General features: G+C 38.0%; 1 protein-coding gene across 2 annotated transcripts; it reads left to right on the top strand.

Moving 5' to 3' along the window:
• edaradd (EDAR-associated death domain) lies at positions 1–24526 on the top strand. Of its 2 annotated transcripts, XM_088013499.1 has the most exons (7): positions 1–242; positions 2261–2317; positions 15506–15573; positions 15938–15980; positions 17859–17932; positions 21188–21236; positions 22855–24526. In XM_088013499.1, the coding sequence occupies exons 1-7, from the start codon at positions 209–211 to the stop codon at positions 23241–23243; spliced, it is 714 nt and encodes a 237-aa protein (XP_087869625.1). In that variant the 5' UTR covers positions 1–208; the 3' UTR covers positions 23244–24526. The 2 variants fall into 2 exon arrangements, with proteins under 2 accessions (XP_087869625.1, XP_014859169.1); XM_015003683.2 differs by lacking the exon at positions 2261–2317 and having other exon boundaries at positions 4–242.
• Positions 24527–26776: the final 2250 nt, after the last annotated feature.

The raw sequence follows: 26776 nt of genomic DNA, 5'->3' as shown, positions 1-26776 counted from the left end.
TGAAGGCAGCATTAATAGCGGTAACCTGTCTCCACAGAGGCGTCTCACCTCATTCCGGAGAGACGCCGCCGCTCGGCTGGCTCGGCTGCTTCCTCTGAGTTTCCAGTGAAGAATATCGGAGTGTTTTTTTTTTGAGGCATCATTCTGAGACAAGAGTTTCACTCCAGCTTCAGTTATTTCTCTGCTTGAAGACCTCTTAGTCTTAAAGATGAGCAGTTTAATGGCGTGTAAGGAGCCGTTTGGTGAGTACCCGGCTTTGTTCATGTCACTTTACGCCGTCTGTTGCTTGCGAAGAGTTTTATATTGTATTTTTTTTAAGTAATAGTGACCCTTATCAGCACAAAACTCTCCGCACATATATATATGTTGCTCATTATTTCCACCTTAAAGCTGTGTATCAAGCGATGCATTTTAGTTCAATTTACTACAGTCACAATATTTATGCTCGTTTTTTTTGTTGTTGTTGTTTTTTTTACCACCCTAACAAACTTTTAATACTTATTAGCTATTATTTTTGTGAAATGTGGTCGGAAGCCAGCAGATGTGGAAGTAAATGAGCGGGCAGGGTTTGACTCACTCCAACCAAGAAAGTTTCCAGTTTGAATAAATTTCCTCCTTCAGAAAGTGGGAAAACCCACTGACCTTTGTCCAGGTATTACTGCTATCAGATTAGATGTCTGCTGAAGCTGTTCCCTCCCTGTGACCTTCTTGCATCCTGCTGAGTGGAAACAGATCTACGCAGTTTAACCACACACCAGTGATGCGGTGTCCAGCCACACAGGAGGATGAACAGACTCACTCAGAATGAGTTGTCATCCTGTAGGCGACCAGACACTATTACTTTGTTTTATTAGCTCATGCAGAAGGACTGGGGTGGTATCATCTGCACACTGACCCCTAGTTTTTGTTTTATTTATATATATATATATATATATATATATATATATATATATATATATATATATATATATATATATATATATATATATATATATATCGACTACGGTTAAGAAGAGCTCCCCTTTTCTGTTCATTTGTATGATAAATTTTTTGTCAGCTCATTTCAGCAGGACTTAATGTCTCTCATTTTAAGTTGTTACTAATTGAAGCAATACTAAAATTTATTTTACATTACGAATCAATTTATTTATAGAACACTACATAAGTCATCTTAAGGCATTTTGAAAAAACGAGAAAGCCAGTTCAAGTCATTCATGCAGACAAAGTCCAAATAAAGTGCATGCAATTCAAAACAATTCAGAGAGTTGCCAAACAACACAGTCAAATTCATTTTATTATTCAGATCAGTTCATTAGTTTTCTGTCTTAAGACCCTGGAGATTCCACTGAGCCATTGACTTGCATCACTCACTCCTTATGGATCAACATGTTGTGACATTTTGTCGTTGACTTTACAGCAGGCCTTCATACTGAGCATGCATGTAATGATAACAGAAAGAAAAACTTTCCTTTAACAGGAAGAAACCTCCAGCAGAACCTGGCTCGGGGCGAGCCTACATCAGCCCTGGGGATTTATGGTGACAAAGCAGGCACACAAAAAAAACACATAAGTTGTGATCCAAGAGTACTTTCTATTTTGAAGAAATGTAAAAAGCTGACAGTTATTACTTCTTTAGTGGCTTCATCTACGAGAGAAACAAAGTTAAACGGAAAAGCTCTGAGCTGGTTTCCAACATTGTAGGATCAAGGAGAGTACATACCATTAGTCACAATGAAACCTTCTGTCTAAGAGAGAGATGAGGTTAATCACTGAAAAGTAGGGCAAAGTATGTCATTGAACGTTAGATTCTGCATCAGCTGATGTCTCGCTCTGGGAGGGTGTCACAACTAAGCAGGACATCAAACTAGGCATGAGCACTATACATTTATTCAGTCTACGATGGAGATCTGTAGTCTACTGGCTAACTATGGTAATGCTTGTTGATGACGTAACTGGCTGGCATCAAAACAGAGCAAGTGGGAAGCACCATGGCTGAAGGCCAATGGAAGACTTGGTTGCAAAAATGTAAATTATCTGGACCCGACAGTCTTGGTGTGATGCTCAGGAGGAGCACGGAAAATGTCATTATTAGACAACGACTGTGTCTTACGACCATGGGAGGGTCAAACAGTGAAACCAGGAGCAGAAAAATGTCATCTGCAGTTCGTGGAACAGAGAAAATACAAGCATTATGCTTTACCACCCTTTAGGGTGGTAAAGCATAATGCTTGTTTTAACGAAGCATGTGCTTTAATTCCAGCAATGCCAAGCAAGCACAACTCTCTACAAGTTCCAGTAACAATACTGAGAAGAAAAGGTAGGATTTCACACAGACATCCATTACATTAAAGTTATTGTTTTCTATATGGAGATACATTTTTCATATAAATATGTCTGCTGGGAATTATATTTGGGAATTAGTTTAGTTCATACAAACTGATTGTTGTTGTTGTTGGTGGTGGTGGTAGTTGTAGATTTTTATTTCCATAAACACATTTGGAAAAAAAATCAATTGTGTGTTCTACCAACATCACATTGGTGTAATAAATTGTAGAAAAATCCCTCAAAGTAGGACTCCAGGCTGTTTAATAGTGAACGTAAGCTAATTTTGTACATTGTGAAGGGATGGTGACTGAACATCTGTGTAGCCTTAAGAAAACTACTAATCAATGAGGCTAACCAAAGAAAAGGCTGCAATTTATTAGAGAGCATGACAATTAAACTCCAGTGCAATGGAAGAAGGTCATGTGATCTGATGAATCTGGATTCCAGAGTGATGGGCATGTCAGGGTAAGAAGAGAGGCTGATGAAGTGATGTAGCTGTCATGTCTAATGTCTGCTGTAAGAGTAGGTGGGGGCAGCACCATGATCTGGGGTTGCTGCAGTTGATCAGGTTCAGTAGCATTGGGTCATTGAGGCCAGTTGACTACCTAAATAAGTGTGACCAGGTGATGCCATCAATGGATTTCTTCCTTCTCTGATGGAATGAGGATATTCCAGGGCTCAAATTGAGTGCATGGTTCAGGGTTCATCAGACATCAGCTTCATCACAGAGTTCAGACCTTAACCCCATTGAGAATCTTTGCAGTGTTCAGTGGAAGGGTCGGAGGTCGGACTCTCCCATTATCATTACAAAAGCTTGGGAAAAAAACCCCAAATCCAATATAATGGAGGGAAATGAATCTTGTGACTTAGATCTATATTCATGTCCCAATAAGCAATTAATATTACAAGTCTCAATAAAAACACAACAAAAACACACACACACACACACACCATATCAATGTCTCGTGCCAAAAGAACAAAAAGACAAATCAAACAAACAGACGTAATTGCGCCCAAATCCAGGGTCAATTACTCATTCATGGGTGGAGGTAATGATATATATCATGATACAATTTGTATAAAACTTGCAATAGAGTTAAAACTCGTCTTATACTCAGTTTTGTGCATGTTAGTTTGTAATGTTTAACTGTGTTTTTAATGATAGGCAGCAGCTTAATCTCAATGATGACTCCCTGGTTAAATCAAACATAAGTAAATAAATTAAATATATTTTCTATATATAAACACAGCAACTTTAATGTAATGGATGTCTGTGTGGAATCCTGCCTTTCCTTCCCAGTGTTGTGACTGGAACTTGTAGTTCATGCTTTGTTTCAAGGTGGTAAAACAAAGTGCTTGTATTTCTCATCTTCCACACACTTTGCAAATTTTTTTTTTTGCTCCTGGCCTGACGGTTTAAACCTTTTTCGGTCTTAGAGAGACAGAGTCATTTAGACCTCACAAGTTTTTTACCATGTGCAAGGTCTCACTGAGCCTATGTGCGCTTTTACAAGGTTTTCTTTTAGTTGTATCGGAAAGACCATCAGACCATCACCCCGCCTGACTGACATTTGCCGTGCTCCTCCTGAGCATCATGATAAGACTGCTGGAGGTCTGATGGATGGGTTCCATTGGACCCAGCCTGCATTACCGTGTGCTCGCACTGATCCTGCATGCACTTTTATCCCTAGTTTCCTCGCTATCTGACCGTGACATCGGCCGCGCTTCTTCTGAGCGTTGCTCTAAGACCACAGGAGGTTAAACCTGAACCAGGTCCAGATAATTTACATTTTGCACGTCTTTTTAATGAGCACTTCCTTTGCGCCTTCAGCTATGCTGCTTTCCACTTCTTCTGTTCTGATGCATGCCGTCATCAACAAGCATTGCCACTGTTACCAGATAGACTACACCTCTATCATAAGCCAAATTTCTATTGTTTCTGTGGTATGCTGTTTATAGCTAGCAATCCTACTTTTTACCCGCTTGCTTGCTTGCGAGAAACGGTACAAATTAAAATCTTTCTTTATATTGTGTATTTGTGTCAAAGCCAGATAATTGTCTGAAAGTCACTTGTACTATTTTCAGTTATCTGCATAAACTCTAACGAGGTTTATATTTATCAGCTGCTGTCTTCTCTTTAAAAAAAAACCCCAACAATTTCCTGCCCTGTGCTCTACCAGTATACCACAGAGGCTGATTACCTCCTGTTGGTTCAGGCATTGCCAACTTTGTTTTCCTGCCCATCGTTACCTGAGCAACTTACGGTCTTGTGTTTGAAGTCGGATGATCACCATAATCACCATGTTCTTAATCATACTTCAGGTTAGCAGGTGTTTCAGGTGCAGTCCAATGTGATCCAAGCATGAACAGCAGCTCCTTCAACAATTACTGTATTAAGTCTACAAGAGGACATGTATGTGTTTTTTTTAACACCTATTTTTGCATGAAAGCTGAGTGAAACCACACCTGCACCGACATGTCAGTTAGAACTCAATGATGCTTTCACACCTTGCAGCTCTGTCTGTGGAATCATGGAGAGAGTCAGCTCACACCTCTGTAGATGATAATCTGAGCATTTTGTAAACTTCTTTTTCTTTTTTCTTTTTTTTTGTTGATGTAACTTGTAGCTGAGGGGTCATGGTAGCAAATATTTTCAGACCACCCATCTAGCGTATGGTGACAAATAACGCCCACTGCAGAGAATGACTGCCTGCAATTCAACAGAGGTTAAAAACCATCTGTGAGTGAACTTACAGGTCAGACGGGGGTTCAAGCACCATTATTATGGCTTATTTGAACTAAACAAGCCCTACATTTTCTCTGTGCTTGTAATAAAACCTCAAATTTCTTCACAAAGCAGTGCCCCAGCATTTTGGATTGGTCTGTTTTGGTTCCAATTTTTTTTTCATCCGTTTCCAAAAAAATAGATTTGATATCTTTAATTTGGAAAACATCCTTCACACATATGTAGAAAGTGTCTCTAGAAGTCTCTAAAGCCACAAGAGGCTTGGTGTTTATCAGTTTTATACGCCATTATAGGCGGCAGTTGCTAGCAAACTGGTACACAGGGTCATTGGTTGGAGAAAGAACCAAGGTCCTATTTGGGCCAGTATGGAGCTTGTTGGCTGTCTAATTACATTATTGAGTTCATGTACACTAGTAGACCGACGGCCCCAAATTGTAAAACCTGTAGGCAAACATTTTCTGGAAATTGGGTTCCAACTAAGAACATTTCTGTTTCAAAAAGATAGGCGTGTTTCCCTTGTGGTTAACAGTCAGTTTTCTCGACACAAACTAACAAAAAGTTCAAGGTTTAGCTTAAAATGTTCTAATCTTCAGGGTTTGCTTACTAGCTTAGTTTGTCATTAATAGTTTAGTTTATGCCATTAAAATAAATACAAAAAGCATTCACATCTATAATACAGTAAATTATGTCACATTTGCTCCAGATCCTTGTGTAAAGGCAGTATATCAATTTTATTTTATTTTATATTTTTTATCAAGATTCAATTCCCATTTCTGGGGGAACTAAAACTAATTTGCAATGATATAAGACATTAACATTGAAATGCCCAAGGATTTCTGGCACCCTAGGGTGTTTTCAAACCAGTTAGTTTGGTAGAGTTGGTTCCATTGGGGACCAAAATTGCAACATTTGTTAAATTTTCAGCTGTTATAGTTCTCTTTCACACTGCACTGTCAAACCAAACCCTATGAAAAACTTGTTCACCCGCTCACCTGTGGGGGTGCTGCACCAAGATCCACTGCAGGAAACGAGATGAAAACCTCAGAAGAAGACACTGAGCGCAACTTATTTCTTCACGAAATTTAAACAAATATGAACTGGTGTTAGATTTCAGTGGCTGTGGCTCAGGCTCAGCTATCTTTAGCAACTCTTTTGTCTTCCAGTTCACTCAAGTCCTTGGAAATGCCGCTTCTGATAAAGTCACACAAAATGCATATGTTCCTCGTTTGTGGATTAAATAAACATAAACAGGACAAAAATAACAAGTACAATGCACCTCTGTATTGTTTATCTTCTCTGTTTCAATTGATTATCTATGTTTACGCCATTGTAAATATTGGTTTAGGTTTAACCATACATGCTACGGCATATTTTTATGTCAGTTCAGCCTGTGCAATAGCTTTTTTTAACATCACTGTCGTCAGTGGCATGGAAATTATTTTGTTAGTTCAATACGGCTTTTTATTCATCTTTTAAAACGGTTTTCCTTTATTTTGTACAGTTGGATGTAAAAATTCTTATTTAGTTGACAAAAATGACTGGTATATCATCAGGCGGCCATATACATTCTGATTCTCTGTAGAGTCAGTTTCAGGTTGATGTGATTACTTATATTTATCTTGATTTCTATTATGGAAGTCTTAAGCACATTTTTTTTTCTTAAGGGTCGGTGTTCAGTTCTGTGAAAAAACATCAGTAAAGGAAGGAGGAACACAGCTTGGTTGATTTGGGGTATTTGAGGAAAAGGGAAACTAAGACTAATACCAAGACAGGACAGAGAGCTGTGCCACCAGCAGCTGATTCAACATGTCTAAAATATAAAGTGTCAGACAGTTTGACATCAGTGTATCTATCATCAGACAGTCATCACAGAAGATTGTGATAAAAACCTCATCTCAGAATGTATAATAAATCATTATACATGATTTATTATACTGTTTCACTGCTCTAGTTAAGTTACCTGTAATGATCATGGACATTGTCCAAGTTCTAATAAGCCACTGAAATTCAATTTTGGCTACTAATATTTATATGTGGCTTATTCAAATTAGCAATGGCGGCCAATTCCTTTTGAATCAGGGATAGATTTTGGCAGCTATACCAAACTCTTCCCATTTGATGCTGGCAAAATCACAAACCTTTCTAAAATATTTTTGTGTTTTAATTCTTCATTAACTTTTGGAAAATTGTATAAGTGGCTTACAAATGTCCTTCATGTGAATATGTGAGATATTATTGTGACACTGTTTCACTATGTTTACCCACCACTTTGAAAATTGATCAAAAACTCAATATCTCACTTTCGATCTGTGTAGTGCAACGGCAGGTGTCCTTTACAACCAGCCAAAATGTGCTGAAACAGAGGATTTGATCACCCCGCCCCAGCCTGTTCTCTTCTGATCCAACATGATTCAGACTGTGTTTCCATTGAAATGGTACAAATTGGAGTTTCATCCATCCATCCTTTAAACACGCTTATTCTCATATTGGTGCCAGAGGGGGCTGTCTCCACCGGTCATCAATCGAGAGACAAGATACACCCTGGACAGGTCGCCAGACCTGGCATTACAAAAGTAAATTTTCTTAATGGAAACACTGCAATTTAAAAAAGAAGAAAAAAAAATTAAAAAATGTGTTTTGATAAGGTTTTTGCACCATCATATTGTATTGGAACTGGTGTGTTTCACAAAACTTCAAAGTCACATTGCATGAGTCACTCCAGATTGTAAACAGCAGCAAAGCGCTTAATTCCTTTTGCGATGGGCAGCTGACTTCATCTCACAGCTTCGCTCAGTTCATCAGAAGTTGAGTCATTTGAAAGTGTGAATTCATAGCTCTTCTGTAAAACCACTGACTACAGTTTCCCCAAAACACCTGCCAGTGTCTCTGTTGGCTTCTGGATGATGAGTGCTAGTGCCACTGCTGAAGTCTGAATATAATCAGTGATTTATTGCATGAGCAAGCTTGTTCACGTGTGATTTTCATTGCACTTCTTATTTAATCAAAACACTTTAATTGCAAAATTAAGTTGTTGTTTTTTACATTAGAAGAACATCAACAAACTGTTGCTCACATTTCTATTTTAAACACAGTTACTGTAAGAAAGCTACATTGTGCATTTTACAAAACCAGAGTTTAGTGGAACGATTCAGGAAGAAACTTCCAGCAGAACCAGGTTCAGATCAAAACATGCTGAGGATTATGCATGTGTACTACTTGCACGTATTACAAACATTGAAAGTGTTTAGACAGCCACCATGAAGACTGTGGCAGAGCTTAGCCAGGGGAAACATTGATGCTCATTTTGCATAACGCTCAGGTTAATGTTGCTGTTATAAGCCACTCCCCTTTTTTCCATTAACCTGCTGCATGTTCTGAAAGCACACACAGCCCACAATCAGAATGAGTCAGTGAAACACAGGAGGGCTTACAGATGTGTTTTTATTGTGGGACCACGAAGTGAAAGGGGCTACAACCAAAGGAATCCATGTTATTCTTGGTTTCTTACACCAGATATGCAACAGGATTTCGATTTTGAATGAAATGAAACTGTTTTGAGCATTTTGGCAAAAAACTTTCTGCCTGCAACCCAAAACAGTGGAGCGAAGTGTCTGATGAAACTTGTGCTGCTCAACCAAAGTGTCAGATTGGATGAATGAGTTCAGGTCTTTGATTTTCATGTCTCTGCAGGCCTCGCGCTACCACACCTTACAACCATCGCTGTGATTAAAAGCATCAAGCCACTTCAAAACACCACTTACCATTTTTAATTCCTCCTTAGGAACATATTTGACAAATTGCATGTATTTACAAGTTTCGGTTTCTTAGCTCTCGGAAAATAAAGAATGGCTAAAGAAAGTCTTTTAAAATGCTTTCAGGAAATATCCATCTAAAGCCTCGGTATTACCAGCCAACCGCCTTGCAGATGAGAGAAACAAGTAGAGCTGCAGGGTGTTGACAAGTACCTTCTTGCTTTTTTTTGCTTTGAATTTTTTTTTTATGTATGTGATCTATTTTGATCAGGTGACATGTGACTAAAGAGATAGTATAAACATAAACACACTGACTGTTGGAGGCACACTGCTGACTGACTTTGTGGAAGTGATGTGTGTGTGTGTGTGTGTGTGTGTGTGTGTGTGTGTGTGTGTGTGTGTGTGTGTGTGTGTGTGTGTGTGTGTGTGTGTGTGTGTGTGTGTGTGTGTGTGTGTGTGTGTGTGTGTGTGTATGTTTATAGCTCCTTTCAGTCTAGACACTGCCGTGGTCTGGGTCAGGTATTGGCATGCCATTCACCTCCATTCATGTGTGGAAACAACCACATGTCAAGCAAGGGCCCACTTGGCTGCTCTTTCATAGCAGACTTGGGTGGTCAAAACAGTGAAAAGCTGGGTTCACCTGCATGGAATTACGGCCCTGAGCAAAGAATTATGATGTGGTTTATATTTCATCTCTTGAACTGTATCCAAAGCGTGCAGGTACATGCTCTCGCATTCCCAGTAAAGCTGAACAATGCTCCACTGATCTTGGCTACAACATACATTTGATAACTAGGTGCCTTAAACTAAAAGAAAAGCAATGGCATGTAAGCCCGGCCAAAGTAAGTTTAGTTTGAGCTATTGAATTGAAGTTTTGGGATAAATGATATTTAAATACAAAATAATTTGCATTTCGTTGAGGGAAATAAATATTTGATCACCTGACAACCATGACTAATGTTGACTCCCACAGAGACACCCTGATCTCAGTGATCTTGTTACCTGCATGAGAAACATTGATCCCTATATGAAAGGCCACCTGCCAACAGACTCAGTGACACTCTAACATCTCCATCATGGGCACGACTAAAGACTTGTCTAAAGTTGTCTTTCCTGACCTCAGTCCCACAGAAAATCTATGAAGAGAGCTAAAGCTTTGCACTGCCAAATGAATGCCTAAAAACCTTAAGGATTTGGAGATGACCTGCAGAGAAGAGTGAGCCAAAATGACTCCTAAAGGGTGTGCACACTTTGTTCAAAAAACTACAGGAAACATCTGACTGCTGTGCTTGAAAACAAGGGTTTGCCACCAAGTATTAAATTATCTTTTACTTGGGTACCAAATACTTATTTCCTTCAATGGAATTCAAATTCACTTTAATTTCTCATTTCATGTCATTTTCTCAGTTTTTCTTTTGATATTCTATGCCAAAAGAATATCAGTAGATATTCTTTTAATATCTTTATTTCAACAAAAGAAGAATGTCATAAAATTATGACCTTTTTAAAGTCGGTGGGGGATCAGATACTTATTTCCTTCACAGTACATAGTGAAACAAGTTAATCAAAGACAGACTTTATTTATATAGATAGGCTGGCCAAACCTTATGTCATATGAAAGGTTTTACATGGTGGCTATGGTGATGCAAAGTCTTTGCGGCTCTCTGAGGATGTATAGTTGTACTATACATACACATACCTGTCAAGACTCCCGTTTTGGCTGAGAAAGTACCAAACTTTACTCCTCTGTCTTGGCTTGCTCCCATATTAGTATTTTCCTGTAAATTTTCTGTTTTACAGTAATTATGTTGCTCTGTCAATAGTCACCTCTCACTCATTTAGCAGTAGTCTGTAGTCTTACAATTGCTTCCTATCTGCGCTAAAACCTTCAACGTTCCGACGGCAATATTCTCAAGTCCACAACTTTTCTGCAGATTAAGTGAACTACAGCTTAGTTTCTCTTTTGTCTTCAACCAACCAGCATCTTCTTTGGTGGAACACATTTATTTTTAAGCTGCTGAACTTCCATTCAAATTCAATTTGACTGCAACAAATCTGAATTGTAAAAATCTAAGCTGTTGCTGTGTGACATGGTAACAGCTTCATATCTGAACGGCAGATGCGATATTTCATAGTAATATGTCCCAAACGACACTATTAGTTCTTGACAGCTCTGCTATCACATCTTTTTTTACATCTCTGTCTGGCCGCATGGTTGGAAAGCCTCTCCGGGATTTTAAGTCGCCACAAAAATATTTACTGAAGACCTGAGTGGGCATTGTGTTTTCCACTGATGTATAAGTTCAATCGTCATCAACTACCAACTGCATTCTCATCTGCCCTGACCTTATTTTGTTCATGGATTTTTGTGCACATCTCTTGATTTCAGAAGCAGAACAAAATACAACTACCACGAGCTAAAAAGAAACGTTAAAATGATGTCTTTACACAAGTATTTTATGAGCAAGCGTAGCTGATTTGATGGATCTTAATTATACAACACATAACATCTGAAACCTGTGACCTTCTCTCAGCAGGTTAGGACTTGTGGTATGGTGTTCTACCTAATCAAACTTCTTCACATGCTGTGGAGGAGGATGAATTTCATTTAATTAGCTTCCATTTGCCGTAAGGCTACTCTTTCTTCTCGATACACAGGTGTGGCTCCTAAAGGGAGGGCTACGCAAAGATCAGAAAATGCTTCCAAATTCATTCATTTTCTCCTCGCAATGTCAATAGTGTTGAGTATATGCATTAGGTTTTGATATTGCGACATGTATTCCATAAATAAAATGTATTGATTGATTGGAACACCCAGCAGCTCAAAGCACATTACAGAATAATAAAGAATTGACCCACAAGATAAACAAACGGTATCTTCCCCTCTCCAATGTGGAAAAACACAACTGTGTGGAAAGTGCACAGAATGTATTCCACAGAATCATAAGATATTAAAGCAATCATGCTATGATGACTGGATTGGAAAGTAATACTTTTGTGGCCTGAAGCAATGACTTTAAGTGTGAATTAGTTGTTGAATGTGCTACTCTGGTTTTGAGTAAATTTACAGGCATCCCTGCTTTCACAGCATCTCGCCGTAGTTTGTCAAAGACGGCCTTTAGTAGTGGGGATGTGCATCATTTGAATATTTAGACGAAGTGCATCAAAATTTACGTATGCAATTGTTTTAATTGCCTCTTAAGCACCTGTTGCGAGCATGAAGGGTGATGTTTTTTTATGAGTTTATCGTAACGTTCTGGATGCATCGTCTGCTTTGTCACAAAGAGCCCAGACTGCACGATGTTGTTCAGGGAGCTGCTTCGCAAATCCAGCTGAACAGGGACAGGTGACAAATTTTAATGTCAAGCTAATCTTGCTTTGGACCAACTGATTCTAATTGGCTGAAGCGATTTCCTCTTTCCACCAAAGATCATTTAAGCAAAATACGTCATGATGCAGAGAAATCTATATACAGATTTTTCACTTCCTGCTTGCATGCTGTATTTTCCTTTAAGATATTAAAATACCAGTAAAATGTACACAGAATTGATGTATTCTTTTTAAATAAGTTAAAACAAGTAAGCCTGTGGCTAATTTGAGCAATCTTTGAATTGGGCACAGGTCAAGAAGTACAATAAAGAACAATGTGCGCTGTTAAAAAACCCCATAAAAACATTAAAACAGTTGTGTGCAGGATTGCTTTTTCACTTGCACATTTCAAGACGCAGTCGGTTTGTTTCTTTCTGGAGATGACAATAGTGAAAGTCCTGTGGAAGCAAACGGCATCATTATAAACATTTCTTAGTAGTGTGGGTTTGTCTAAAGAGGATGTGACAGTGGGGATTTACCTTTCTTTTTCTCGCAGTCACTTCCTGACCGGCAGTCACTTCCTGACATCTCTGCCATTAACAAATGTTACCAAATTTAGAAATCAACAGCAAGTGTGATTAATACATTTTAATTTGATTACCAGTAGGTGGCAAAATCATTTTCTTGCATACAAGAAGGTTGAACAGGTGATGCAACATTACTCCATACATGAATTATTTAGATGCTTTGTAATTAAGACATTGTGATTTGACAGATTTCTATTTGGGAGCAAAATGTTACACAGTAAACTTTTTTTTTTTTTTTTTTTACATTCGGAGAGCAGTTCTTATTGACTGAATCAATAAATCCACATGCATTTTTTTATTATTATAATGTACAACAGTTTCTGCAAATTGGAGAGGTGTAGAAGAATAAAGGAGCAGAGTGTGGAGAATTTCAGTTTTTCTTCTGGTGGATAACTACAAAAACGGAATGAATTAAGCCAGTCTAACTATAAACTTGATCAAAAAGGAAAGTTTTAAGCCTAGTATTAAAACTAGTCTTAAAGGGACAAGGAGCTGGATCCACACGAGAGGAGCCTGATAACTGAAGGATCTGCCTCCCATTCTGCTCCTGACCTGCTGATTCCAATTTTGGCCAATATCAGTTTTTTATTTATTTTTTATTTTTTTGTCTGAAAAGTTGCTAAATATAGCAGCAAGTCGCTAATTTGGAAACGGCAAAGTGAATGTTGTTAACGGTGCACATGCAGATAACTGGTGAGCGGATCTGCCAATCAGGGACAGTGGTTGAATATCAGACCTTTGTGTTTCAGTCTCTAAAGAGCATCAGTGTGGTCTCGTCTTGTACTTTAAATTTCCACAAGCAGTCATGATTTTTGATCTGCTGAAAGAACGTTTAGTACATGAGTTCACTGCTCTGCAATCAACCACTTGATGACTCATCTAAAACTATGGAGATGTTTTAAAATGATTGTTGCATCTTGTTAATCTTTCCATCAGGACCTGTGTATTTCTTAGTTTTTGGAAAAAATCAGTAATCATTCCAGCATTCAAAACAGGAAGTCGGGACTTTGTGGAACTATGGCCCGTTAATAATTTCATCAGGCTTATCTCAAGGATGTGAAAATGTAGTAGCACAAGTGATAGTATTTAGGACCCAGATATCTCCTCCACCTCCTGCAGGTTTGGTTCAGATCAGGTTGTTTCACTGAAAACTGATCCCTGGATCATAGTATTTGTTTCAAACTGATCAGAAACTACATACCAAGTCAGGCAGCAGTGCAATGCATGCATTCTATGATTTTCTCTCAAATTATATTGCATGACAGCATGGACACAGGCCTCTCCTACTGTTACCAAATGCATAAAAGCATAGACAGACAGAGTTTCAAACTCTGTCTGTCTATACCATCTGATTTTAAGACCAAAACTGACATCAAGATATTTATTTTCAGGCTTAGGAATTGGCTAAAAACGAACCAGAACTGCAGTCATTTATTGTGGTTGTTCTGAGTAAGTAGTCTGAAGACATTGTTTGATATCTCTTTAAATGAAAAGTTAAGATTAACAGTAAAAAAAAAAAAAAAAAACGAATCGGTATTTTATTGTTTTTAACGTTAATCTTCACTTTTCAATGAAATGATGAAGTGTAAGGGCTGTCTGGGAGCAGCTATTGTGAATTAGCCACGGCTGTAAACACTGTGATGGAGGCATTAGATCGTTTTGATCTGCTTATTGTATCTGTACCTGTCAAATAAACAATAAAATAAAAATAAATTGTGTAATTTTGCTTCAGACTGTCATCAGCTCCTAACAGATATGTCCATGTCATGAACCCTCGTAGTCAAAACTTTGGCTTAAAAACACCTGCAGATACTGGAATTGCATGAATATGTAGCAGTCTATATTATATCACTTTAGCTGATCTGACTGGTGTTCAGCTTGTTCTTTTTTTTTTTTTTTTTTTTTTTTTCTCCTTCCCCTCTGTCTGTAGCTGGACAGCTGAAGGTAGGAAACATTTGATAACTTAATCCTAATTGAAGGTTTCTGTTCAAATGAGCTTTTTCTTGCTCAATGAGTGTAACTCAAGAAAGGCCAAGGCTGCTCTTTATTTTGGAGCTCTTTGGATACAATGACTTACAGTGACGTAGAGTGATGAAGGCCCACATTGCCCCTTCCAGGTATTTTCTGCTGATGAAAAGGCTCCTTTGTGCTTCTCTCCCAATACCTGCCCAAATGTCGCTGGTAAAATTCCTCTTAAGGACCAAGGTTACCCGATTTTTATTTTTTTATTTTTTTTTTTTTTGTAGTAATTTTTATGATGAATATTTTTATCATTTTTTTTTTAAATCCAGGGAATTTTTATATTTGCCTTTTAGATTAAATCCACCCTCACAGGTTGTACACATGTACGATGTCAGTGCTTTTACAATGTAAGAAAGCAACATGGAACAAAACGGTATGTCATTCAAATCGGTGCTTTTCGATCATCTGGAATGGAAATGAGACACACCTCTCGGTTTTTGAAAATTCCCCAGGGTTTTTTTTTTTTGTTTTTTTTGCTTTGGATCTCTTACATTTCTGCTGAAGTCCAAGGCACTTGGTGGATTAAACAAACGAGGTCTGCTGACGTGTGTACAGCAACTCCCACTGTTCATCTTGCCAATAATTGTTGTTTAGTTCTGCTGCCTTCAGAACTACATTAAGCACACATCATGTATGGTCCTCCACTGCAGGAAGTGGTTTTCCTGTGTTTTGAGCAAGTAATGCTTTGACATTTCGTAGAAAATTATTGAAATGACTAGAGATTAAATGAACATGCTTCTTTTCTTTCTTTTTTTTTTTCTTAGTTGTTCCAGACAGAGGCATTTCTGAGCCTGTTGAGGACACGGACACCACCAGCTTTGTGGCAGAGTTTGTAAGGAGTATTTTTTTTTATTTATTTTCTCATCTCTTCCTGCCATCAGTAAACCATGCCACTGTTGCAACTTGCTCCCTGTCCAGTTTGTTTTTTGTGATGATTATACATTGTTCTAAATTGGAAAGCTTTGCAAAGTCTTGCAGTAATCTGCTAAGAAATGTACCAGAACTGAACACACTGTGCTGCGACTGCCAGTGCCAGAGGGCTCATCGCAGAGCAAGTCATGGCAGGCTGCTCTGCGTCTCTGCATACAAGAGAGTCATTTTGTTCGGCCTTGGCAGAAGCAGAGCTTCTCTTCCTTAATTAGTCTTGGCTTTGTTCACATGTAATGTGGTCGTGTTTGTCCTTGTCTCTCCTGCAGTCCTTGGAGGCCAATTATCCTGTCCAAGTCACAGATCCCCACGGTAATAAATGCTCTTACAAATTTGGTGTGTTATGCTGAGCATGTGTAGACAGTTTTAGTCAGGAATATAATGTGCTGCACCAAAAACCCTAAAGAGTCATTCAATAAATTAAAATATTACTGACAGTTTATTTATTTCAAGAACGTCATGACCAAGTGACACACATCAAGTGGATTAATTACACTTAGGTGGAAATGTGAAAGCCTTTGTTTTTGTTAATCGATGATTTTCCACTCACAGGTAATGAAGACATCACATTTAAAATAAAGATTTTACATCAGATCAATAAAAAATCGATTTTTAAAAACAGACGTGGACTTAAGGAAGCATATGTTTAATACCTCCTTAAATGTTATTTTCAAAAGGTCCATTTAATCCGACAAAAGGGCCTCAAATGATTACATAATCTAATTTATTAAATTTGACTGTAAGGAGTTACAAAGCAAAAAAAAAAAAAGTTTTGGAAATAGGTAGTTGGCAGTAAAATTTGTTGCACCAAAAAGCCTACTTGGTAAATCCAGCTGACCTCTAGATGAGGCCATCTAATTCTCAGTTAAATGATTTTTTCCCCACATCATTAAAAATAACAGATTTGTTTGTTTATTAACAATTTATTTGTCTTTCTACATATTTGAGAAGTGAATGTAAAGCAGATGCTGCACTTTCAATCAACATGGGAGAATGTAAAAAAAAAAAAAAGTTTAAAAAAGAAGAAAAAAAAGAGTCCTTGTGTCCCCCTACCTCCAAAATCCCGTCTGTCAGTCATAGACACATTTAGAGATGAAGTGTATGTTCTGCAAATCCAAAGTGGGTTCCCTACAATAACCAACGGCCAGAGTGTTCCCTGTTTGGAGAATTAGATGGAATTTCACACGGAGGGTGTTAAGCTTTTATTGCTTCTCAAAGTTAAAACAACTCAAAAGTTTCATGTCGCATTTGCAAAGATGCAGACATTGTATTTTATGATGGAAAAATGTTCTACATTTGCTTTCACCTTAAGCCCTCTTACTACCATCATCTCAACATTTTTAACTGATTCAACCCTGCCTCCATGTGATGTTTTTTTTTTTTCATTTCTTTGTTCAAAACGGAAAGGGAAAAAAAATGGGTTCAAAAGTGAACATTTCACCCTCGTGTTCATGCATGTAATGAAAATCTATCTTTTGCATAAACGTATTAGCCCAGTCCCCCAACTGGACCCACAGCCTCAAACGTGTCATGCATAACAACAACAGGAGCTGATCATGTCACATTCTCAAAACATTTCTGAAAATCATTCCATGTGGACACGAATGATTCTGAAAATGACAACCTATCTTTAAAAAAACGAAATCATTCCCAGGTGGGCAGAGCCTCAATGCAGACAAGATTTGCAAAAATTTACCATTTTTTTGACCTTGTAACTGTTATTGCAAAGTCAAAACCCAACAGTGATGCCCACAGAAGCTCTTTTGTAAGATACTGACTGTTCTTGAGAAGCTCACAGAACCCCACTTGAGCTAAAGCTTATGTGCAGGATATATTAGGGTAAATAAAACTCAGACATTAGAAGAATGAGCCTTGACATTTAATGCTGGGTGGTTTGATATTGGTGGTAAAAAATCTCTACCAAAAGGTTCCAGATAGAATTCTCTTAAGCCTAAATTTTTGTCTCCCAATCAGTCAATCGAAACATGTATGTGAGATGCTATTTAAGATCCACAATCTGCCAGAACAGAAATTACAAACTGAAAAAGAGATTCTAAATAGAGCCTTGAAGGTCAAGTAAAAACATTCTCTGTTGTTAGACAGTTTTAGAAGTGGCCACTGTTTACATGTCTCTCTTCTAATATGATGAAAACATCTAATCCTGTGTATCCTGTAATATTTGCCTGGCAGATGCTGTGACACTACATCTTAGCTCCATGGCCTCTGGGTACCTGCACCCCTCCTCTCAAGACAAGATCAGACAGGTCAGTTGGACCATGGTGTTCTTTTTCCAAGCTGTATTTGCCTTAATTTGCTAGGACAGCATCATGTTACCATTTGAAATATTAGCTTTAGGTTACAGTCAATTTGCACTGGGGTTTAGCATGAAAAAAGAGCACATTGTAAAAAACCTCAATTATTCAAAAGGCATAAGGACAGATACAGGAAAAGAAGAACTAACTGAATGTCCTAAGGAAAAAATGTGCAAAACTGCTGTTGTACTAGAAAAAAGGTTGTCATGAAAGGAATTTCAGGAATCATATAACCAGCAAACTGAGTGCTGTTTTAAGTTCTAAGTTTGAGAGGGTGCAAGAAAAAACTTTGCTTCGGCCGTGAGATTAAAAAGTGCAGCGGTGCCTTGTTCATGTTGAGAGAGTTCTCAGTGCTGTTCGACTAGCTGGCTTAGCAAAAATAAAAATCTATATAAAGCTCCATGCAGTGTCAGTATGATCACTTAACCACAACGAAACACAATCAACCAGCCTGTCAAATGCTGGGAGGTCTTAGTCTGAACCCATGTTAAGAGGTCAGAAGGTCATTCTTATCCCAAAATCACTAAAAGTGAAGATGAAGGTGGGAAAATCATGGTGCTGGGATTTTTTTTTCCAACTAAAATAGTGGAATATTGTGAAAAAGATTTAATATTTTTTGTCACTCATTTCATAAAATTGAACTCATTATATAGACTCATTACACATGGAGTAAAAATATTTTTGTAATTTTGAGGATAATGGCTTATGCATAACGAAAATCCAAATTTCACAGTCTCAGAGATTTTCAATATTACATAAGATCAATTAAAAAAAAGAATATTTCAAAAAGAAATGTTAATCTTCTGAAAAGAAGGTTCATTTCAGAGCTCTGACGGGTTTAAAGGTCAGGGGAGCTTGCTTTGCCAATCAGGCTCAGTTCCACCATGGTCACTGCAGCTGCTTCTTCTCTTTCGGAGTTTGGGTCGGAACCAAGTTCTGCTGGAAAATCAAGTTTGTCAGCAGAGGGAAGCATGAAGTTCTCTAAAATGTGCTGGACGATCTGCTGAGTCGACTAGACTTCATAAAAATGGACCAGAACCAGCAGATGACATGGCAGCTCAAACTGTCACTGTAGAAACGTCACTCTGGACCTGGTATAGAACCCACAGGTTAGCCTTCCTGTTCTCTGCTGGACCACACACAGGATGGATGAGAACAACAGAACCATCATCATCTTCAGAACAATTGTAATCGCAATGTTAAGGCTGGATATGTTGCTAAGAGCCAGTAGTAAATGCTGCTTGAACTGAACCATTTTTATCATTAGATTCACAAACTAACATGCTTCATTCAAACTTGCATGATTTTATTAACCAAATTGTTTGATGAGTTATTGTTTGTAGTGTATTTTTAAAGATAAAAACGGCAGTAAAATACAAGTAAAGTAAATTTTTTTTACAATTTTTGAGAAAAATCTGCAATAAACTCCTAATTATGTATTAATGCAAAAAAAAGTGCAGAGATTTGTTGATTTTGTGTGAACGTCCACAATAATTCTCAAGAAACTGGAAAAACTGACATAATTTGGCAGTAAACAGATAAAAACTGCATTAATTTGACTGATTAAAGTAATATTTAAGCACACTTAGTGTTTAATCTAGGATCTAGAGGACCACATAAAAAGCTACGGCGGGCCAGATTTGGCCCACAAGCCTCGAGTTTGACACATGCAGTTTAAATGAAAACTATCTTTCTCATTTATATGCATATAAGTGTATTTTGCTGTTGTTGTGATATTCTTATTTACTTCATAATGAGAACATCTGACTGGTTTTGAACCAAGGAATCTACAAGCGTGACCGTCTTTTTTTTATCACGTTGAACCGTCAATATTTAGACAAATTCAGATTGTTGGTGTTTAGTTTTTCTGCCCCCCCCCCCTAAAGAGCACTCCTACCACACCTTCCTCTTTAGGTCTGAGAACGATGCACAGCGTTTAATTCCTCTTTAATCTGTGCTGTGAGCAAACAGGTTGTGGTTTTGTTTTGCTGCGCAGCTGCAAGCTCCTCTAATAACAGAGCAGCCGCTCTGAAGATAGAAAGACAGCTTCCATCAGTCTGTGGTATGCAACTTTCTCAAAGGGAGCTTTGATGGTAAGACGCTTTTAGAAGAAGAAGAAGTCATCAGCTGAAAGTGGGGAAGAAAATCTGACCGTTCACAAATGTGTATTGATGAAATATCGACCCCGGGGACATGGAAGCAGAACCTTGATGTGCTAAAAATGTACTGCTGGGTTTCTGTTTTAACACGTTTCACTGTAGGAGCATCCAGGTAGCGTCTGTAACATGAAACAATAGATGTACAGCTCTGAATGTTGTCACTTAGACGTAACCACACTTAATTTATCCTAAGACTCTGCATTTCTGATTTCTGATTTTTCATCATGAGGGATTATAGATAATAGTTTTAAATAACTGTTTACGTGCACCTAAATAATGCTAAAAGGCTTTGTGATTAGTCCCCCTGTCAGATGGCGCCATCTAAAAAGAACAATGTAGAGGAGCAGAGGTAGAAACGTCGTTCAGGCAACTTTCAAAGTGGAGGAGGCGTCGGCATTGTGGTGTTACACGTCATCCACATCAGATAAAATCTTGTCAACACTGTTTCACACAAATCATGTTTTACATTAAGATGCATCATATGTACAGTTCCTATTAAATGTATACAGTCCCCTGGATGTTTTATGATTTTTGTGGCTTTTTCAAATCAAGCAACAAAATTTATTTAAAAAAAAAAAGAACTGATTTCTGTGAAATGACAGTTAAATAAAAATATTTGACAACAATAAGTGATTTATACACTCTATATATATATATATATATATATATATATATATATATATATATATATATATATATATATATATATATATATATATATATATATATATATATATATATATAATATTACATTAGTTGAAATGGGTTAATTTGGAATTGGATGAAACAGCTGGTAATATCTGCTGAACACACTAGTGCAGGATTTCTCTTAATGGATTCAAAGAGATAATTATCACCCTGTAATTATCTTGTACAAATCATGTTATTATCCAAAATAACTACCTCTTTTTCAGGGAGAAGTGAATTCAGTTTTTTGTTTCTTTTATACAATTATTTTCACTTTTTGTTCTTGCCAGGTGTGTAAGATCCCTGCATAGGTAGAAATGACTATATGAATAAATGTAACCTGTATATTCTGTGCTTGTAGCCAGTTGAAGATGTGGAGGACTGCACTTGCCCAACATCTACTTCACCAGGTACAGTTTGTTGGTTTTTTAACTCAATTCAGTTCAGTTTGGGGGTTTTTCGCACCAATTCACAACATGTCATTTTAAGCCACTTTACACAAAATATCAGTCTTACACCGCTTCATATTGACCCTAGTTATTACATCATGCTGTCAAGTTTGGTTCGGTATCCACACCGGCTAAAAAGCTTAACAGTTTTTAGGGTTGGAAAAGTAAAGTGAAGTAAAAAGTTAATAACAGTAGCTCCATCAGAGGCTTCATGTGGAAGAGAAACACAGAAACACAAACTGTGTGTGGGTTTTGCAGTCTACATTTTGAAAGAGAGCACAGGAAGTTAGTAAGACCTCAACCAGTGACTGTAAGATAGAGACACTTAAACACTGAAAGAAAGGATCAACTAATTCATCCATAGCAGGAGAGAGTTAAGTCGGACCCTAACAACTAAAGGATCCGTTTCCCATTCTACTTTTAGAACCTCTTGGAATCACCAGTGTACCTACAGTCTGAGAGTAAAGTGCTCTGTTTGACACACACAAAACATTATGTGCCATATGTAATTATTGCAGAATCATTTAAGCATGAAAACTGCAATTTTTGTCTGAAGTGTTTATTTCAAAATGCTACATGGAATGCCAACTTCCATAATCTGGATGTTAATCTCTGTCAGCTTATTCTAAAATCTCTCCAACGAACACACAGAAAAACTAATGGAAACCCTCCGTTATCTATTAATAATTTGTATTTTCTATGATTTAATGAAATATTTAATCAATTAGCCGTAATAAATAAATTGTTTTGACATTTAAACCAGTAGCTAACTTTCATAAAAGAAAAAAAAATCTGATTTTTTTTTTTTTTCTTTTTACATATTTGTTAAAACTCTCACTATCTCCTTAAAAGAAAAGTGGAACATGATACAGATAATCTGGCGGGGAAAAAATCAAGCTCCTCTTTTCCCCTACTGCACACCTCGGTCAGAAACAACCAATCAGAGCCAGGAGGAGGGTCTTAGCGCTGTCAATCACACTCATGTACATGCTGCTCACAGCCTCCCCCTTCTTCACCACGCCAGAGCCTGCCGTGATACCTCAGGCTAGTTAGCATGGCCACCGATGACCCTGGATAAAGTTTTCCTGTAACAAGAAGCTGCCACTCTGCCATTAGACTTGAAACAGCTGCAGCAAACTGGCAGTGTTGAGCAGTTCGTACTCTCACAAGAAATGTTTTCTTGTTTCTGTTATTTTAATGCAATCCAGAGAAAAATACATCAGACTTTAAGATAAGCATCTACTTTTGTGGAGGCATCCCCATTAGTAATCATTTATTTGCAGCTGCTGCTCCTTACAGTAATGCCAATGGAAACTGGCTGCTTGAATTGATTTTAGTGAATGAATTTAAAACTACAATTTAAATATGTCTTGCTGATTTTCTGAAGTGGTACATAAATGATCCAAAGATCTAAGGAGGACCAGGAGATTTTGTTGGGTTTTTTTTCTCTTATGACTCATTTTTTTGGCAGTAATGATGAATGAAATGATTCCTATATTAGTTAGTGTGATGTTAGAGACAGGCTGGGTTCCACATAGTCTCTGAAGTTAGCGCCTCTTTTTTCCCCTTTTGTGCTCAGACTGTCCCAAACAACTGCAGATTCTCGCCAGCCCTTGTGAAAAATGCTGCTGCCCGGCGCCCCCACCCAAGATCAGCGACCTCATGAACGACAAAGACCTGCTGGACTCGCTGCGGCTGAAGCTGGACCCAAACCACTGCACCATCAAAAACTGGAAGAACTTTGCGAGCCGCTGGGGAATGAGCTATGACGAACTCACCCTGCTGGAGCATCGGACCCAGGGCTCCTTGTCTCACAGCCCCACCCAGGAGTTCCTGTTGCGCTACAACCAGAAGACGGTCACCGAGCTCACCGAACTGTGCCGCATCTATCAGCGCATCGACGTGCTGCGGCTGCTGCAAAGCTGGATAGAAAAGGACTGGCCGTCACGTTGGCAGCAGACTCACTAATAAGTTGAAGAATATATATTTATCTGTTTGTTTCCTCTCCCAGGGTGTACATGTTTTGGATTTCTTCTCTTTTATATTTTTTGGATCCAAGCTACAGGTGTGTTTTGCTTTTGTTTTTTTTGTTTAGGCAAATACTTAGAAAACAAACTTTTTAAAAGAAAACAGGTAATGAACAGAAACAGGAAGAAGAGTGTCAGTCTTCTGGTCAGTAACGCTGATTATAATAAATACGCGACTGAAACGTGGAACACAGATGTATAGGTAACAGAATGATTCATATCCTTCAGCTCTCCACCAGTGGTGTCGGTGCTTTTGTAGAGCTGTCTGACGGTTCACATCTCTTCCAATATAAAGTCAGAACAAGCACATGATGCATCTCATCAAAAGTGCTGTTGTGTAGTTGAAGAGAAATGAAGACAACAATAAATGAGATGAGTTCACTTGATTTGTATCACAGCACTTGCTTTAGCCATAACGCAGCCAATTCACTTAATTTCAAAAATACTGTTTGTGTCCCAAAGAGAAACTAAATGTTGCCATTACTGATAGCATCCAAGTATCTTCAAAGAGCTGCAGCCAGTGGTGATGCTGTGGGCAGAAAGGACTGCTGCTAGCCATCAGTGAAACAAGTGTTGGAGAAGTACAAAACAGTCTTTTCACAGATTTAACACCGGTGGTTCGCATTGTCGCCTCACGGCAACATGTTCTATAATAAAAAAAAAAAACCTCAGCTGTGCAGCCCATTCTCTCTTTGTGAATGCATGGATTTTCTCTGAACCTTCCTCTCAGACCCCTAAAATAATACTTTTTACATAAATGGTTGATGTTGAATTCCTGTTAGGATTGAGTGTAAACTGCCAGCTGTTTGACATACTGGTTCCCAGACCAGGAAATACCTGATACTTTCCCGTTGCTTGCTTTGATTAACCTCTCTTCCTCATGTTGTAAAACTAACTTTAATAGGATATAGCTGCACAAAAATCACAGCTCCATACTTATTCAAATTTTAAAATCACAGTTCCGTACTTTTCAGGAGCTTCAATCAAAACAGATTTCTGAAATTAATTCGATGTTATGTTCCAAACATTAAAAAAGTGAAAAGTTAAGAACTGACTGGAGATTTGGTTGGATTTTTTTTCCAGTGAATGAAGTACACACAGGCAGAGCCAATGCCTGAATACACAGAATATAGAATAAAGCCACTTGAAAATGGTCAGTGTTCCTGTTTAATATGTTTTAAATGACATTGTGCCCATATTTGAGAATAAAACATGTTTAAATCACTTTGGAGTCGTTTTGCTATTTCAACATGTCCAAGCTGTACTTGAATGCAGCATGTTGTTGGGGAAAATCCCCTCCCTCAACTGACTTGTATTTTATATAATGTATGACGTTTGGTTTGACTGCATGCTGCAGGTAGCCATTTGAGAGTCAGGAGCCTCATGTTTAAACGTTTCATATGCAGCGTTTCTTGCACAAGTTGCCTTGTATGAAAATGAATGTTGCATGAACATTTATTCACATATAGATGTGAATAAACTTTTGACCTGCTGGACAAATGTGTGACAGGTACGCAAACCTTTTCTTTGGACAATAATATCTGAGTCCACTGTTATTTAATTCAAGTAGCATTCAATCCAATGCTTTTCGTGATTTTAACCTTTTATTGTTTAAACCCAATTGATGAACTTATCCACATTTAGCCTAATACAATAATGTAACACCTAAAAAAAGATCTGAAAACATAAATTGGATGTAAACAGCAAATTTCCTGAATTTTTGTCACATGTTGACGTAAATACATGTCTACATGTAAATACGTCTACGTTTAGACGTATTTACATGTAAATGTGCGCTGATGCACATGAAATGCATGTAAATGATCTCACTGAAAAGCAAAACGGCATCAGGTCAGTACTCCACACAAGTCAGGTATGATTGTTCTTAAGGTGGACAGATCACAAAAGCCCATTAACGGCTGTGCAAAGATGCACATAATTGTGGAATAATGGCAGCTTTTGCACTGCTGGAGGACATCACCAGTGGAAGGGGTCAGAGGGAGCCTGTGCTCAGAAAGGCTGCCATGTGACGATGACTGGCTTATTAGCCACTTCAGATTGCCCAAGGCAATCATCCTGGAACTCTGTGACCCCAGCATTACAGAGCTCTCTAATTCTTGCAAATTGGGATGTACAAATTTGCAAATTTACAAATTTGTTACAAATTTGATGTCCAGTCACATGCGTGCTCACAGTTCTATGCATCAGAATTATTTTTCGTGTTGCACTTTTCAATATTTGTCTCTACTCCCAACTTTTTGTATTAAGGCTGCATATTCCTTTATGCAAGAGCCCCTAGCCCCTAGAGCCCCTAGTATCTGTTATGTTTGAATTCAGCTTGACATTGTTTCATGTGAGCAATTCAGGTAAATGCAGATCTAACTGGCATAAAGCTTACGACACATTTATAAATGTGTCGACAGCACAAACCTGAAACAGGCGTACAACACTTTCCATACCAAGATTGTGATCTACAAAAAACAAACTTGATGGTGGGAGAATATGCTGATGTGCTGACTCATCACTGTAAACATTTAAATACAGAGGTGACACTTGTGTGAATGCTGCACAATGGATGCAGTGGCACTGCTGGAAGACCTCGCAAACAGGAGAATTATGACGCATTTTTAAGAATCTCTAATATTTCCTGGCCATTAATGTGGAAGTCAAATGTGATGTTTAGTGGCACAATGGTCTGGCTCAACACATGACTCTTTCATTATGGCACTAAGCAATTATTGAGTCTACATTTCATGGGTTGGCTGATCTGTGTTTGGCCATCGTTTTGTAGAATTGGTAACACTTGCTCTTTATTTCCCAAAGTTATGAGGAGGAAACCAAATATTTCAGCTGCCTGAAATAATCTGTTCCCCCTCCATAACATGGGAACAAATTAATTTACCAGCATGTCTAATCCTCTCATCACCAACAATAAATCCTGTGAATTTGGTATCATTTGTTCTTTATTTGCCAAAATTATGAAGTGGGGAACCAAATATTTCAGGTGCCTAAAATAATCTATTCCCCTCTTCCACTCTCTTTGGCAGGGCCCAGGCATTAGCAAATTAAGCAGCCACTTAGGGCCCCAGGGCCACTAAAGGGCCCCCTCAGTGGAACTGATTTTTGTTTTTTGTAATAATTTCTGTCATAGTATCAAAGACACATAATTTCACTATGAAATTATTTGTTTTTACAATAATATTTGATCAGGTATGTAGAAATTATTTTATTGATAAAAAGAAACAAAAATAAATTGCTCTTTGGAGGCCCCTGGTGGCCGCGGTAGGTACCGCACATTTTGCCGGTAGTATGAGCTGTCGTGCAACATGCAGAGCATCCAAACGTCCAAAGCTCCGGTCAGAAGTTAAGTAAGCAAAACAATGTCTCAAAAACATTGTTTTTGGAAGGAGAAAAGAAAGAGGAAGAATAGAAAAAAGGGCCAAGATAAAGGTGCCTTGGTAATGTAATGTAATT

This window comes from Poecilia mexicana, unplaced genomic scaffold (genome assembly GCF_051168715.1).
Source record: "Poecilia mexicana isolate PSO_F unplaced genomic scaffold, ASM5116871v1 scaffold_15, whole genome shotgun sequence".
NCBI classification, from domain to species: Eukaryota; Metazoa; Chordata; class Actinopteri; order Cyprinodontiformes; family Poeciliidae; genus Poecilia; species Poecilia mexicana.
Note: the sequence above shows the minus strand (reverse complement) of the source record. Positions and strands in the feature narration are given on the sequence as shown.

Coding starts and splice junctions, on each gene's coding strand:
- edaradd (XM_088013499.1), top strand. CDS start 209: ATGAGCAGTTTAATGGCGTGTAAGGAGCCGTTTG. Junction 15,574..15,937: donor CCAGCTTTGTGGCAGAGTTT/GTAAGGAGTATT, acceptor TCTCTCCTGCAG/TCCTTGGAGGCCAATTATCC. Junction 15,981..17,858: donor CCAAGTCACAGATCCCCACG/GTAATAAATGCT, acceptor TTTGCCTGGCAG/ATGCTGTGACACTACATCTT.